Source organism: Cyphomyrmex costatus, unplaced genomic scaffold (assembly GCF_001594065.2).
Source record: "Cyphomyrmex costatus isolate MS0001 unplaced genomic scaffold, Ccosl1.0 scaffold323, whole genome shotgun sequence".
In the NCBI taxonomy this organism is placed as follows: domain Eukaryota; kingdom Metazoa; phylum Arthropoda; class Insecta; order Hymenoptera; family Formicidae; genus Cyphomyrmex; species Cyphomyrmex costatus.
Window position 1 is genome coordinate 1 of NW_017277374.1, and position 12,462 is coordinate 12,462.

General features: G+C 28.7%; 2 protein-coding genes across 2 annotated transcripts; both read right to left on the reverse strand.

The window, feature by feature from the left end:
• Positions 1 to 428: 428 nt before the first annotated feature.
• LOC108775815 (xanthine dehydrogenase 2) lies at positions 429 to 5,407 on the reverse strand (the record flags this gene model as incomplete). Its single annotated transcript, XM_018542261.1, has 7 exons — positions 5,289 to 5,407; positions 4,787 to 4,918; positions 3,718 to 3,874; positions 3,324 to 3,528; positions 2,246 to 2,772; positions 1,841 to 2,138; positions 429 to 947 (listed from the first exon to the last, which is right to left on the reverse strand). Coding segments are annotated over exons 1-7 (1,942 nt in total), but the record flags the coding sequence as incomplete, so codon positions are not given.
• A 4,429-nt stretch (positions 5,408 to 9,836) lies between these two features.
• LOC108775816 (uncharacterized) lies at positions 9,837 to 11,238 on the reverse strand. The gene is made up of 2 exons (XM_018542262.1): positions 11,054 to 11,238; positions 9,837 to 10,113 (listed from the first exon to the last, which is right to left on the reverse strand). The coding sequence occupies exons 1-2, from the start codon at positions 11,227 to 11,229 to the stop codon at positions 9,837 to 9,839; spliced, it is 453 nt and encodes a 150-aa protein (XP_018397764.1). The 5' UTR covers positions 11,230 to 11,238.
• Between the last annotated feature and the right edge of the window lie 1,224 nt (positions 11,239 to 12,462).

Here is a 12,462-nt window from a genome sequence, read left to right on the forward strand (position 1 = left end):
TTGCTTTTTTTCTAATAGCTGATCTTTTGATTTGTTGATGAGTTCAGTTTTGTGCTCTATCTGGGTTGGAACTGTGTATTGTAAAAAGGAATATTTACTTTTTATCTTATCTTTTCATCTTCAGTGTTTTATGATCAATTAATTTTAACAGGTAACGACTAAAATTTCTGAAAATCATTCAGTAGATTGTTTTGAACAATAAATGCCAAGGCCAAATCATTAGAGATAACTTGCCTAAACTGAGTAATTACCACTTCCAATAGTTGCTATCAGTACTTGCATGTACTATTTCGCATGATTGCAAATGTACAGCCTATTTTATTTTTTTTTCAAAACATAAAGATACATTTACTGCTATTTTTTAAAGATAATTATAACAAAAGAAAAAAAATTTAATTAAATAAATGTCGTTCTTTCACAGTTTTTACCTTTCCTCTTTGCTGGAATGTTGACACTTTGCCTGATTCTAGTTTTATCATTTGCATTAATAGCATCCTCAATACTTAATACCGGCTTTGTTTTCGAAGATTCTTTATATTTAATTTGAACCAATTTTGCAGCTTCAATCGCTAAATTATGCGTCTCCGCGACAATTACACCGACAGGTTGGCCGGCATACGAAACATCCTTGTCAGCGAACAGTAACTCGTCCTCTGGCAATGACATCATCCCGTTAACAGCCGAAATACACAGATTTTCTCCTGGTATGTCATCGGCTTTGAAAAAATCCACTACACCCTTCATGTGAAGAGCCTGTTTAGCATCTATCCCACTGATGTAACCTTTAGCGATATTTGTGACGACAAAAGCACAAAACACTTCTCTAGGAAATGGTAGCAGATCATCACAATATTGGGCTTTGCCTGATGTCTGTGCAATAGATTCTAACTTTGGCATAGGCTTAGTCACTGGCCATATGTCTACATTCGTTTCGTAGAATTGGTGACCTAGGAAGATTATATTTCTTCATATACACAATTTCGTTAATCAATAATTAGAATACACTAAAAGCTTTTGTATACATATATTAATTTATTCATGCAATATATAGAGAAGAGAATTTTTAATTGAGCTCGAAACTTTTGTTTACTTTATTAAAGCAATTTTTTAGAAAACAATAAGTATCGAAAATTGGACATACAATGTTTTTTTGCAACTTAAACATATCTTAAAGTCATTTTATGTGACAATTTTGTACTATATTTTGTACGGGATAATTCTTAATAAAACTGTTCCGTTTAATTAAAAAAATTTAGCTTGAATGCAATCAATTATTTTTCTTAATTTAATTAAAATTTAATAAAATTTGTTTGGTATATCCCAGTGACAATACTTATTAAATTAAAAAAAATATTTCTTCTAAAATATTTATTAAAAACAGCAAGATCTATAAAAAATATTTTTAATAAAAATGAGAAAGCATAGCTTGTTGCTCCAGGAATAAATTAAGGTATCTGTAAGTAAAAATGTTTATGTGAATCTCCATGGGTGCTCATTTAATAAATATTATAATATTTAATATATTTGTTATAAAATAGATTGTAATTCCCAAATATTGGAATGTACATTTTAGCAAAGTTAATTGCAAATCTATCCAAACTGTATTTGAATTTGCTTTTTTCTACATATAGTACTTGATCTCCATACTATTGAAATCTCAATCCTCGAATTGAAATATTTGCAGTTAACATCATTTATATGTATATTTCAATTATATATATTATCGCCTTATAAGAATTATATGTATTTATATTACGTGCATGAATTGCGAAAGTTTACATAAATTCTTATAATGGACATATACTTTTAAAAATAATCAGGATATTTTATATGTACATACCTATAGAGAGACCACGTTTTAATATGGTGCCTCCACTGAGATAAAAAGGAGGTATTTTCTCTGGTTTGATGCTTAATATACACCTGTAAAATAATCCTTCGGCTAGTGTCTTGCGAAATTCTGGTGAGTAATCCGGTAAAACATGATCAGGTTGCAGTTCGGCATGCAAGACATCCAAGGTTTGCTTCAGCAGGGAAGATGAAAAAATAATTTTATCCACCAACAATTTTTCTGTGTTAATTGCGTGCGTAAAATCTTTATTGATGCCACCGAAAATAATGTTAGGCTGCTCCAACACCTTTTTAAAAAATATTATAAATATAAACAAATAATACTTGAAGAAAATTATAATATGAATAAGTAGTTATAATGATAACATAATACAATTTGTAAAGATTCTGTTACTTTGTCATCGGCATCGAGTTTGAAGAGGAAGCCGGCGTTGACGTGAGCGCGAGCATTCTGAGCTCTAGGCATGACCTTATAGAATCTGTATATGTGCTGGTCAGTAAGCTGTGGTAACACAACGCTATAAATAACTTTATGGTGCATGTTGAGATTAAAAAATTCCGACAAATATATACTTTGCTTATCAGAGGGACTTTTCAAGATGTGTACCTCAGTACCGAGAGTCTCTAATATCAAAAACAAATCGGATGGGAACTCTTTGTGCTCGTATTTTAACATTAAATTCCCTGCTATGGTGGCAATATTTCGTACGGGAACATTTGCTATCATCTCTATATGATCGACCAATTGTTCTAGATATTTAAATCCAGTTTCCGTTGAATATTTTTGGAATGTCTGTAGTGCCGTGGTAAGGGTTACATTTCCTCCTAGTACCAAAGTCGAATCAGTTTTGGTAATGTTACTCATGTCTGGAATGTTGTTTATATCAATGTATATATCTTTCTTGCTCGAACGATAAACACCTGCAAAATTTAATTTCAAAATCATACGCATACGTGAAGTCTTACTTTTCAAATTTAGTTGAATATTAAAATATTAATATAAATTTTGAATTTAACATTGTAGGACACCTTTAGAATAATATAAATTTTTGTATTTTTAAAATCTTGGTAAATTTCTATGTCGTGACAGATCATTAATGCGAATTATTATCAAATTATGTTGAAATATAAGAGTAACGTAATAATAGAATCTAATTGTGGATTCTTTAATTCAAAAGATTTTGTGAGGTAAATATGATTATTTTTATCATATCAGGGAATTTGCTTCTTTACGGTACAATATTATTTTTATGGTAAAATAATATTGCACCATTAGTGCATCACAGATAAGAAAACTATCAGTAACTAAAACATGTATCTGAGACATCTTTTTGTTTACTTCATTATAAATTATAATGTTTATTAAAATCAACTTATTTTAATGGGATACAATTTTTTATCTATTTATTATTTAAGATAACGATGTTTTAATAATGAATTTGTATCTGTATTATCTAACATAGAAATATTACCATTAGCAGTATTCCCTCCATTTAACATATACGTGGCATTTGCATTGTTTGTGAATATCGAAAAAAGATCCTCAATCGTATGAACTTTGTAGAAGATTGCATCCTCTAACTTTATTCTCAACATTGTGTTTACATGTTGCTTATCGTAGAGTATAGGTACATATGGCATTTCGGATATCGGGCAAGGTTTAATATCGTATAGTTCCTACAAAGAGTATTTTGCCATATTTGAAACAGAATGAAAACGATTTAAAAAGAGTTATTAATATAAAAATATTTAAACAGTTCTTATTTTTCTAATAACAAAATCAAAATACTCAGAACAAAATATAATTAAAAACAAAATATCAAAATGAAGATTGATTTTTTGAAATAAAGAAGAAATTTTATACACCTCAATGTCTTGAATGTCTTTCATCATTGATGGAGATGCATCTGTGACAAATACCCTGAACGCATCAATAATTGCACGATAACCGGTGCATCGACAAATGTTGCCACCAAATGAATTTTCGATTTGCTCTGCAGATAAACTTTCCTCAAACCCAAGACTATGATTTACAAACAACAAACTCATTAACAAAGAGTTCTTGCTTTTTAATAAACGGTTGAATCATAAAATCCCCATTAGTATACATTTGTACTTAAGGAGTTAAACCACTTTGAAATTTTGAAAAGATAAAAAAAAATTTTTTTGCTTGAATGACAGTTTATACATGTGAAAATATAACCCCACTATTTAGAGAATGATGACTTTGACGTATTTACAACAATGATAAAGTTGATTCTTTGAAGTGCGTCCTCACATTATCGGCGCACATCGGAAAACTTTAAACGCGTTTTTTTCAAAATAACATTTTTCAAATACATTGTAACTTTATATTTATTCAATTCACTTGAATTTTGCAGAAAGTCTTCGTAGCGACTTTGTGTGATTAGTTAAAAACTATTATTGTTGTTAACATTTCGTTCAAAATTTTTTAGCAAAAAGTGACACTTTTTTTTTAATGTTCACCATTTTTATAATATACAAAAGCATATTTCTGAAAATCCCTACGTACTTCTTTAGTAAATGTCATGTAGAGAAAATAAAAATTCTTGATTTTTACTTGATCACTTTCACAAAAGAAACTTTTCAAAAATAGTTTATTTTTTCATGGTCTAAAGTGGTGTAGCCCCTTAATTGGAATTATTTTTACTTGAACTATACATAGCAGTACTATTTTTATACATAATTTTAATTTGTTTGTTTATTATCAGACAGTTATAATTAAAGGAATTCAATTATTAATATTTTTATGTATATTAATTTTTCTTAATAGTACTTTTTGGAAAGCGACATTTGTTTTAACGCTAAATAATTCGGAAAAACATTTATCACAAAGGAAGAAGAATAATTTGTCAAACATTCAACATTTTTTTTAAACATTATCTATTAATTAATAAATTTTAGTAAAACGTACCTATACATATTCATTACCATGCCAGGTGAGCAATAACCGCATTGCGAGCCATTTTTGTCAGCAAGAACAGCTTGAATCTTATGGTAACCCTCTCTTTTGGTACCTATACCTTCAATCGTGTAAATATTCCATCTGCGACATTATATGGTACGAAATATTAATTAACATTTATATGTGCTCAGTATACTCAGGAATTAAAGTATTTCAATAAGAAACAAAATAAATAAACATGAAGAAAAGAAAGATTTTAACAAATTGATTAAAGATAAGAGAAAGAGCCAATAATTTTTTTTAACGTTTCGAATAATTATTTGCTTGTGTGTGTGTGTGTGTGTTTGTGTGTGTGTGTGTGTGTGTGTGTGTGTCGTGTGCCAAAGAAGAAATTTCCGCTATCGCGCATAGTGTCATTACACAAATAAGTAATAATCAGAGAAATCACTTTTTTTTAAATAATCAATTTCTTTTTAATACACATCACACTTTTTAATACATATATACATACCCATTGCAGATCCGTACCGGTACAAGACATGAATTCACAGCTATCGTTTTGTCCTTGAATATTACACATACAATGCAGGCACCGCAACCACCCTCGTGACACATCGCCTTTGTGCCTCGAAAACCAGCATATTCGCGAATATAGAGAAGGAGGGACGTTCTAACAGGAATGCTACCACCGGATACTAGAAGCAATTTTGTAATTATATAATCAATGTGTCATACTATTTAGCATACATATTTATCGTCTAATTATATGAAACTCATTTAATTAAATGTCAAATTTTATACTTTCTGTATAATTCTTCGTATATGACAAATTCTTGAACTTAATGAGATGGATTTTGTCAATAATTAATACGTTGAGAATGGCGAATAAGAGTCAATCTAAATCTGATAATATATTCTAATATTCTATATTGCGAAGAATATCACGTAATGTTTGGCGTTTGTCACTATACAGTAAATAAATATTATATATAGCTTCTGATTAGATTTTTATAATATATTTTGGATTTCTTTGTGTACTATTTTATATTACTTAGCACTTTAATAACATAATTATTATAATCGAAAATTCTCATTTCTTTAATATCACATTTAATGCAACGAATACATACCCGTATATTGTTTTCCGTTAATTGTAAATTGAATAATGTTGTTGCTGGAACTAAACATATATCAGATTAGATCACATTTTAATGTTATCTTTAGTGAAGAAGGTATTGCTGGTATTTTGTGGGAATTATGTTCTAAATTATTTACATTGAATTGTAAAAATATAAATAGACAAAGAATATTTTAAAACATCCGTGTTAAAATAATAAATATTGAATCTTTTAGAATTAATATTAGTATCAAATTCATTTAACAATGTAAAAAGGCCTAAATATTTGAAAAGAGATTAAAATGTTAAAAATAGAAAAACGAGCCGAGAGCAAAGTCATGATGGTGAATTGTTTAACAGCAAATAAAGTTTATTATAACATACCTTTTGATTACCGATATCTCAATCAGGTCATTCTCAATATTAACGCGTTCATAATTTTCAATATAATTATTTTTATTAATAACAAAAATTTATTTTAACTATTTATAACGCATAGTTTTAATGTCCCATAAATTTTTTCAAAAACTTACACTTTTGCCGTTTCCATTTTTACTCGTTGTTCGTGTCAGATTATGACTAACTTTTCCTTGTCTAAAGATACGGCGAATTTATAGGAACACTCTCTGTAAGGCACTATAGGAACGTTACCTAAAGTTCAGCAGAATTTTGATTGTTAGATATTACAATCTTTATTGGCTAATAATAATTATCCAGCAGTGCTAGACTGTACGTAGAAATATCGTTATGAAGTGTATGTTTGTGCAAATTTTGTTTCACAACATTGCTTTAAGAGATCGTAAGCCGTAAACCATAAGCGGTTATGTGACATTAATTTCTGTCTTTAAATTATTTTTGCGAATTATTTAGATTTTAATCATTACAATTAATCGAATTTGATAAACTCAATTTTTACGACTTAATAGCTTAAGTTCTCTGTCCGATATCGTCATTTACAACTTACGGCATCTTAAAGCATTTAAGATTGCGAATCTAGATTTGTGTTTTTTAATACGATTACAAATCATACTGTTTAAAAATATACTCCCTTTTATGAGAACACAAGCATACGTATATTAATATAAAATGATGGAAATTTTCACACGTTTTATTAAAGCAAATTTTCAATAAAAGTTTATTTTACACAAAATCGATCAATAAATGGAGCACATTTTTAATTTAAATTCTTTATTTATTATTTGTATTACATATTATGTTTATATGTATTATTTATATTTTTTTAATATAAAGTTTCATATTGTCTTGATTGGACATAACGTTAGAAATGAACGTAAAAATAATTTAAAATATTCATATAAACATTTATTTTACATTATTTAATATTAAAGACCGTTAATGAAGAACATAACTAATACAAATACGAAGCCAATAACAATCTAGCTTAAATCTTTCAATCGCTTACATATAAACTACCGCGTACTCTCTATCACGAATTAAATTAAATTAATAATTAACTATTTATATACGCGTAGTCCCCCCAAATTGCGCGCCGAACAATCGTCGGTCTTGAAAGGCAACTCTAGTAATTTGAAAATACTATCAATCTGGAAAATTATTCTTATTGCGAAAAATATTATCTCGGCCGCTAGTCGAACACGGATACTTTGCTTTACGCGCAAATGTCCTAGCCAATTAGACTACCGAAGCCGTAGTAACATATATATTCCTCGCAATAACAGGTATATATGTGTAATGATAAACATTTTCTTTCAGGCGCGTAAATAAACAATATTCAATACTAAAGATCGTTAATGTAAGAACATAACTAATACAAATACGAAGCCTATAACAGTGTAGCTTGAATCTTTTAATTGCTTACATATAAACTACAGCGGTACTATCACGAATTAAATTAAATTAATAATTAACTAATATACGTAGTCCCCCCAAATTGCGCGCCGAACAATCGTTGGTCTTGAAACGCAACTCTAATAATCTGAAAATACTAAATCTGGAAAATTATTCTTATTGTGAAAAATTTTATTTTACAACGTAACTAATACGAATACAAAGCCTATAACAGTCTAGTTTGGATTTTTAGTTGCTTATATATAATTTTGCGTGAATTTATATAGTAATATGTGTAATCTTTGAGCTCCGAACGATTGTCGGTTTTGAAACGCAACTCTAGTAAACAACCGCTATATTATCACGAACTAAATTAATTAACAATTTAATAATTAATTGATGCTCTTTTGGCATCTTGTATCGATATAAAACTATATTAAAATCTGAAAATAATAATTCTTGTTATTGCGAAAAATATTACCTCGGCTAGGAGTTGAACCTGGATCGCTTGTTTTACGCGCAAGTGCGCCAATTAGACTACCGAAGCCTTAGCAATATTCCTCGCAATAATTGCTATATGTGAAATGACGAACGTTTTTATTTTACCTTCTTTTCGAGTTACAAACGTTTTTGTACGTGTTTCACTATAATTCTCTTGTTACAATTTCAACAATCATCATTACACATCCTTACGTTCACGCATCTCATTACTGACTGTCAGTATGTAAACACATCTTTCCTGACATAACGAACACGCAGTTCTGTTCACAATAATATACGGAGACGTTTTTATCTGGTTAACAATGTCAAATAGGATACATGGATATGTTATGCCTTGAATTTTTTCATAATGTACATCTATATATTATAAAACATACAATTATTATATACTTTGTATATATATTTTTATATACTGAAGATTTGTTTACTTCAAGCATACAGCAAATAAAAATGACTCTATTAAATGTAGAATTTATTTTAAATATCGGTTTAATGCAGCATATGTTGTTCTTATTTCTGCTTTTAAAACATGTCATATACTTGCTGATTTACTTGGAACCATGCGTTTTACGTAATACATATTCATAAAACAAACATCAGGAATTATATGTGAATGATTGTAAATTGTAAAATATTATCTTATTATTATATAATATTTTATAAATATGCGTATTCCAACTTAGAATGCTCTTACGGAATGATGCTTGAAATCTCGTTTCCTGTGACACCCGGGCGAGATAAAGTTCTTCATAACTTATAGATATTTGAAATTATTACAGATATTTAAAATTTTTTTTTTAATTTTTTTAAAATGATGCACATTGTGCACGAAATTATTAAATCTTTGTGTCTAGCAAAACTCAAACGTAAGTTAAATAATATAAATATTGTAGACAAACTCATTAAGATGTTTACATATACACATAATAGATATTGTTAGAATGATTTTTTTGTATATTTACACGGAAAGAAATATTGTACAAATTTTTTTTTTTAATTTTATTGCTTTATTACATTATTTTTTAAATTTTATATTACATTTTTACCGTATATATAAACAATATATTAACATTTACATTTATGTTATACATTACAATGATATTTTTTGAATATTTTAATGTTCCATTTAATTGAATAACTCATTAATCCTACAGCTATTTTTTGATTTATGCAGTATTGCTGTTATTAAATTTTGCGGATAAGAAAGCAGGCCACACTCTTAATTAATTAACGCAAGATTTTTTTACATAGTTCACACTTCTAATGACAAAATATTTATAATTTTTGTATACACAAATTATTATAGCTATAAAATTAAAAGCAAAAGAGAAAGCATATTATTATATAGATACTACCATAAAGATAAGTATTACGGTAAACTCTATTTGCAAATATATATTTTTGTTCATAAATAAATTTTTTATTTTATATAAAAGCATTGTTTTTTATTCCCTCATTTTTGCAATAAATATAATTAAGTATAATAAATAATTTTTTTATATTGAATGATTAAGATCGGCTTAAAAATTGTATATAACAATTACAAATTGCAAGATTTAATTGTTAAAAAAAAGTCCCGGGATCAAAACCGAGACTCCGTGTGCAACAGCGGTGTCAGAAAATACGTTATCTTTATTTACTGGGGAATGACAGAATAGTGGGTTTTACGACTTCACTGTAACAAATGTTTTGTATTATATTATCTAATACGGATTTATCATTATCATTCATATTCGCTAATCTGACTGCAATCGGATCCTTATTCGCCACTATCGCAATGTGCTCCATCATATTCTCAATCATGGCTAATCCTTCCGTAAATCCTGATGCTCGACAAAACGTGTTTGATGGTGTACCGGTTATGACTTCATATCCTCTAATATTCCAATTATCAATTAAGTAGCAGCTACTATAATGACAAAACATTGTTTATGTTTTTTAATTAAAGAAGTAAAATCAATCGCAATAAATTGTTTTCAAATTTGATTTAAATAATTATTGAAATCTTCTTTGTCGAAATAAACTAAAATAATTTTTTTATTCACATTATTAATGTGACATGTTTTCGTTATGTTTAAATATTTTTCTAAATCTTGTTCAATATAAAATAAAAATAGTTTAATACAATATACGATATTTCTGTTTAAAATTTTGCCTCTCGGTTTTTACAATATTGTGTACATAAAATTTAATAGACAAATTGTAATAATTAGAAATGCGTTTTAGTATAATACATTACTGTATCATAAATTATCTAAGGGGGGAACCTGACTTAAAAATTCAAAATTTTTGAATTTTTAAATAAATCGGTAATAAAACTTATGAAAATATAGTTTCTGAAGTAACAAATCAAAATTCAGAGTTTTTCAATAAATCGATGAGTTTCTAAAAACGTTTTTAGAAAAATGTAACTAAACTAAATTGTTTTTTCATAAAGAAGTCGAAAATTTCTCGTAAAAATTGTATTTTTTCTTTAAACTTATACAATTTCCGTAATTCTGTCTTGGTCTTATTAGTTTTTTAGGATAAAATTTCATGAAGATTAATAAAAAATTTTGATTTTTTATTTTAGATAGGAATTAGATCCAATAGCCGTTACATAAAATAACAACTCCAGCTGCGCAGAGATATGAACATATTAAAATATAACAATATAAAATGACGTCCTTTTTAAATAAAGAATATATTTTTGTATTGTCTATAGATGTCACAAAACAACTCTAAAATTTAGTATTGATATTGTTTAATAGTTACTGAGAAAAAATTCGCGAAAGTCGTTGTCTTTTCGGCGTCTTATATCAGGTTGTCCCCTTAAATTTTTGTTTACTCTACATGTTATATTTCAATACTTTTGTAAGTAGTGAGCTATTATGCCAGAATGTGGTTCGTTAGGACTAGAACCACACTCGCTCCAGTGTTGCGAGTCGAGAGACTGTATAACTCCGTCATCGTTTACTTTAATCTCATATTCTTGACGCATAGGACATCTCTTGCCAATCGATAGCATATTGCTCTCCATCGTCATAATGAATCGTGCTGGACGATCCAGTAGATAACATGCCAATGCGCAAGCGCATGAAATTTGCGCGTTGCGTGAGATTTTCGATCCGTAAGAACCACCAAGTCGTCTTACATACACATTGATTCTAGAAAAATTAAATTCGCACACGTTATTGCTGCTAACTTTATTCTATTCAAACATAATCTTTTTACGGGCTTTCCAAATTAATATGCATAAAATCCAATAATTAAAGGCGAGTGAGAGAGCAGAGTTGTGTTGGTACGTATAGTAGTGTGTGTGTGTGTGTGTGTGTGTGTGTGTGTGTGTGTGTGTGTGTGTTGTGTGAAGGAGGTCCTAAAGTAGGAAGTTTATTTGTTGTTAATTAACTTAAGCTAGAATTACACAGCTCGTGGCTCGTCATGGCTCGCCATGGCTCGGCAGAGCTCTACGCGTTCTGAGACCGGGACGACATGCTATCGCGATCCATCGTTTTCGGAAATTAGCAGTAAGTTTCACGAGTCAAAGGTTCACGCGTCTTCTTATTGACTATCAGTAAACACTTTCTCTGGTCACATTGAACGTTGGTTTTATTCGCAATGGTATACAAAAATGTTTACAACTTATAAATAGTGTCAAATAAGACAGATAGATTTGTTGTGCCTTGAATTTATTTGTAAAAGTATTTTTAAATTTTATAAAACGTTCTACATATACTTTATATGTATTTTTATATACTTAACATATTTAAATTTATTTCTGGTAGGCAGTAATTAAAAATACAATAAGTAATAGAATTTACTTTAAATATCGATTTTTTAGCAAACGATTTTCATGTCTGATACCAAAGTACCATGTCATATTTGTTGATTAAACTAAGAGTACGTTCTGTAATACACAGTTTCAAGTTTGTCTGAAAACATTACAAATTATACATGGTGTTTGACAATTAAAACAACGACAGCATAACGGCAGCACGAACCAAACCGAGTATAAATGTTCTCTAACATTTTGCAATTTTTGCGATCCAACGAGCAAACATGAGTCTATGCGGAAATCTTTATTAATTGATATCGCATTACTTATTATCCGTGGGTAAACTGAATTAAGTCGAAAAATATTGTACTATTTTGCAATTTTTGCGATAGTTTATTCATTAGTGTGTATATTAGCAAACATTGCGATTAGGCTAACACAACCAAAATTGGCTGTAGCGGTCAATTAAAAACGTCATGTCATATTTTACCATCTAATTCGCTG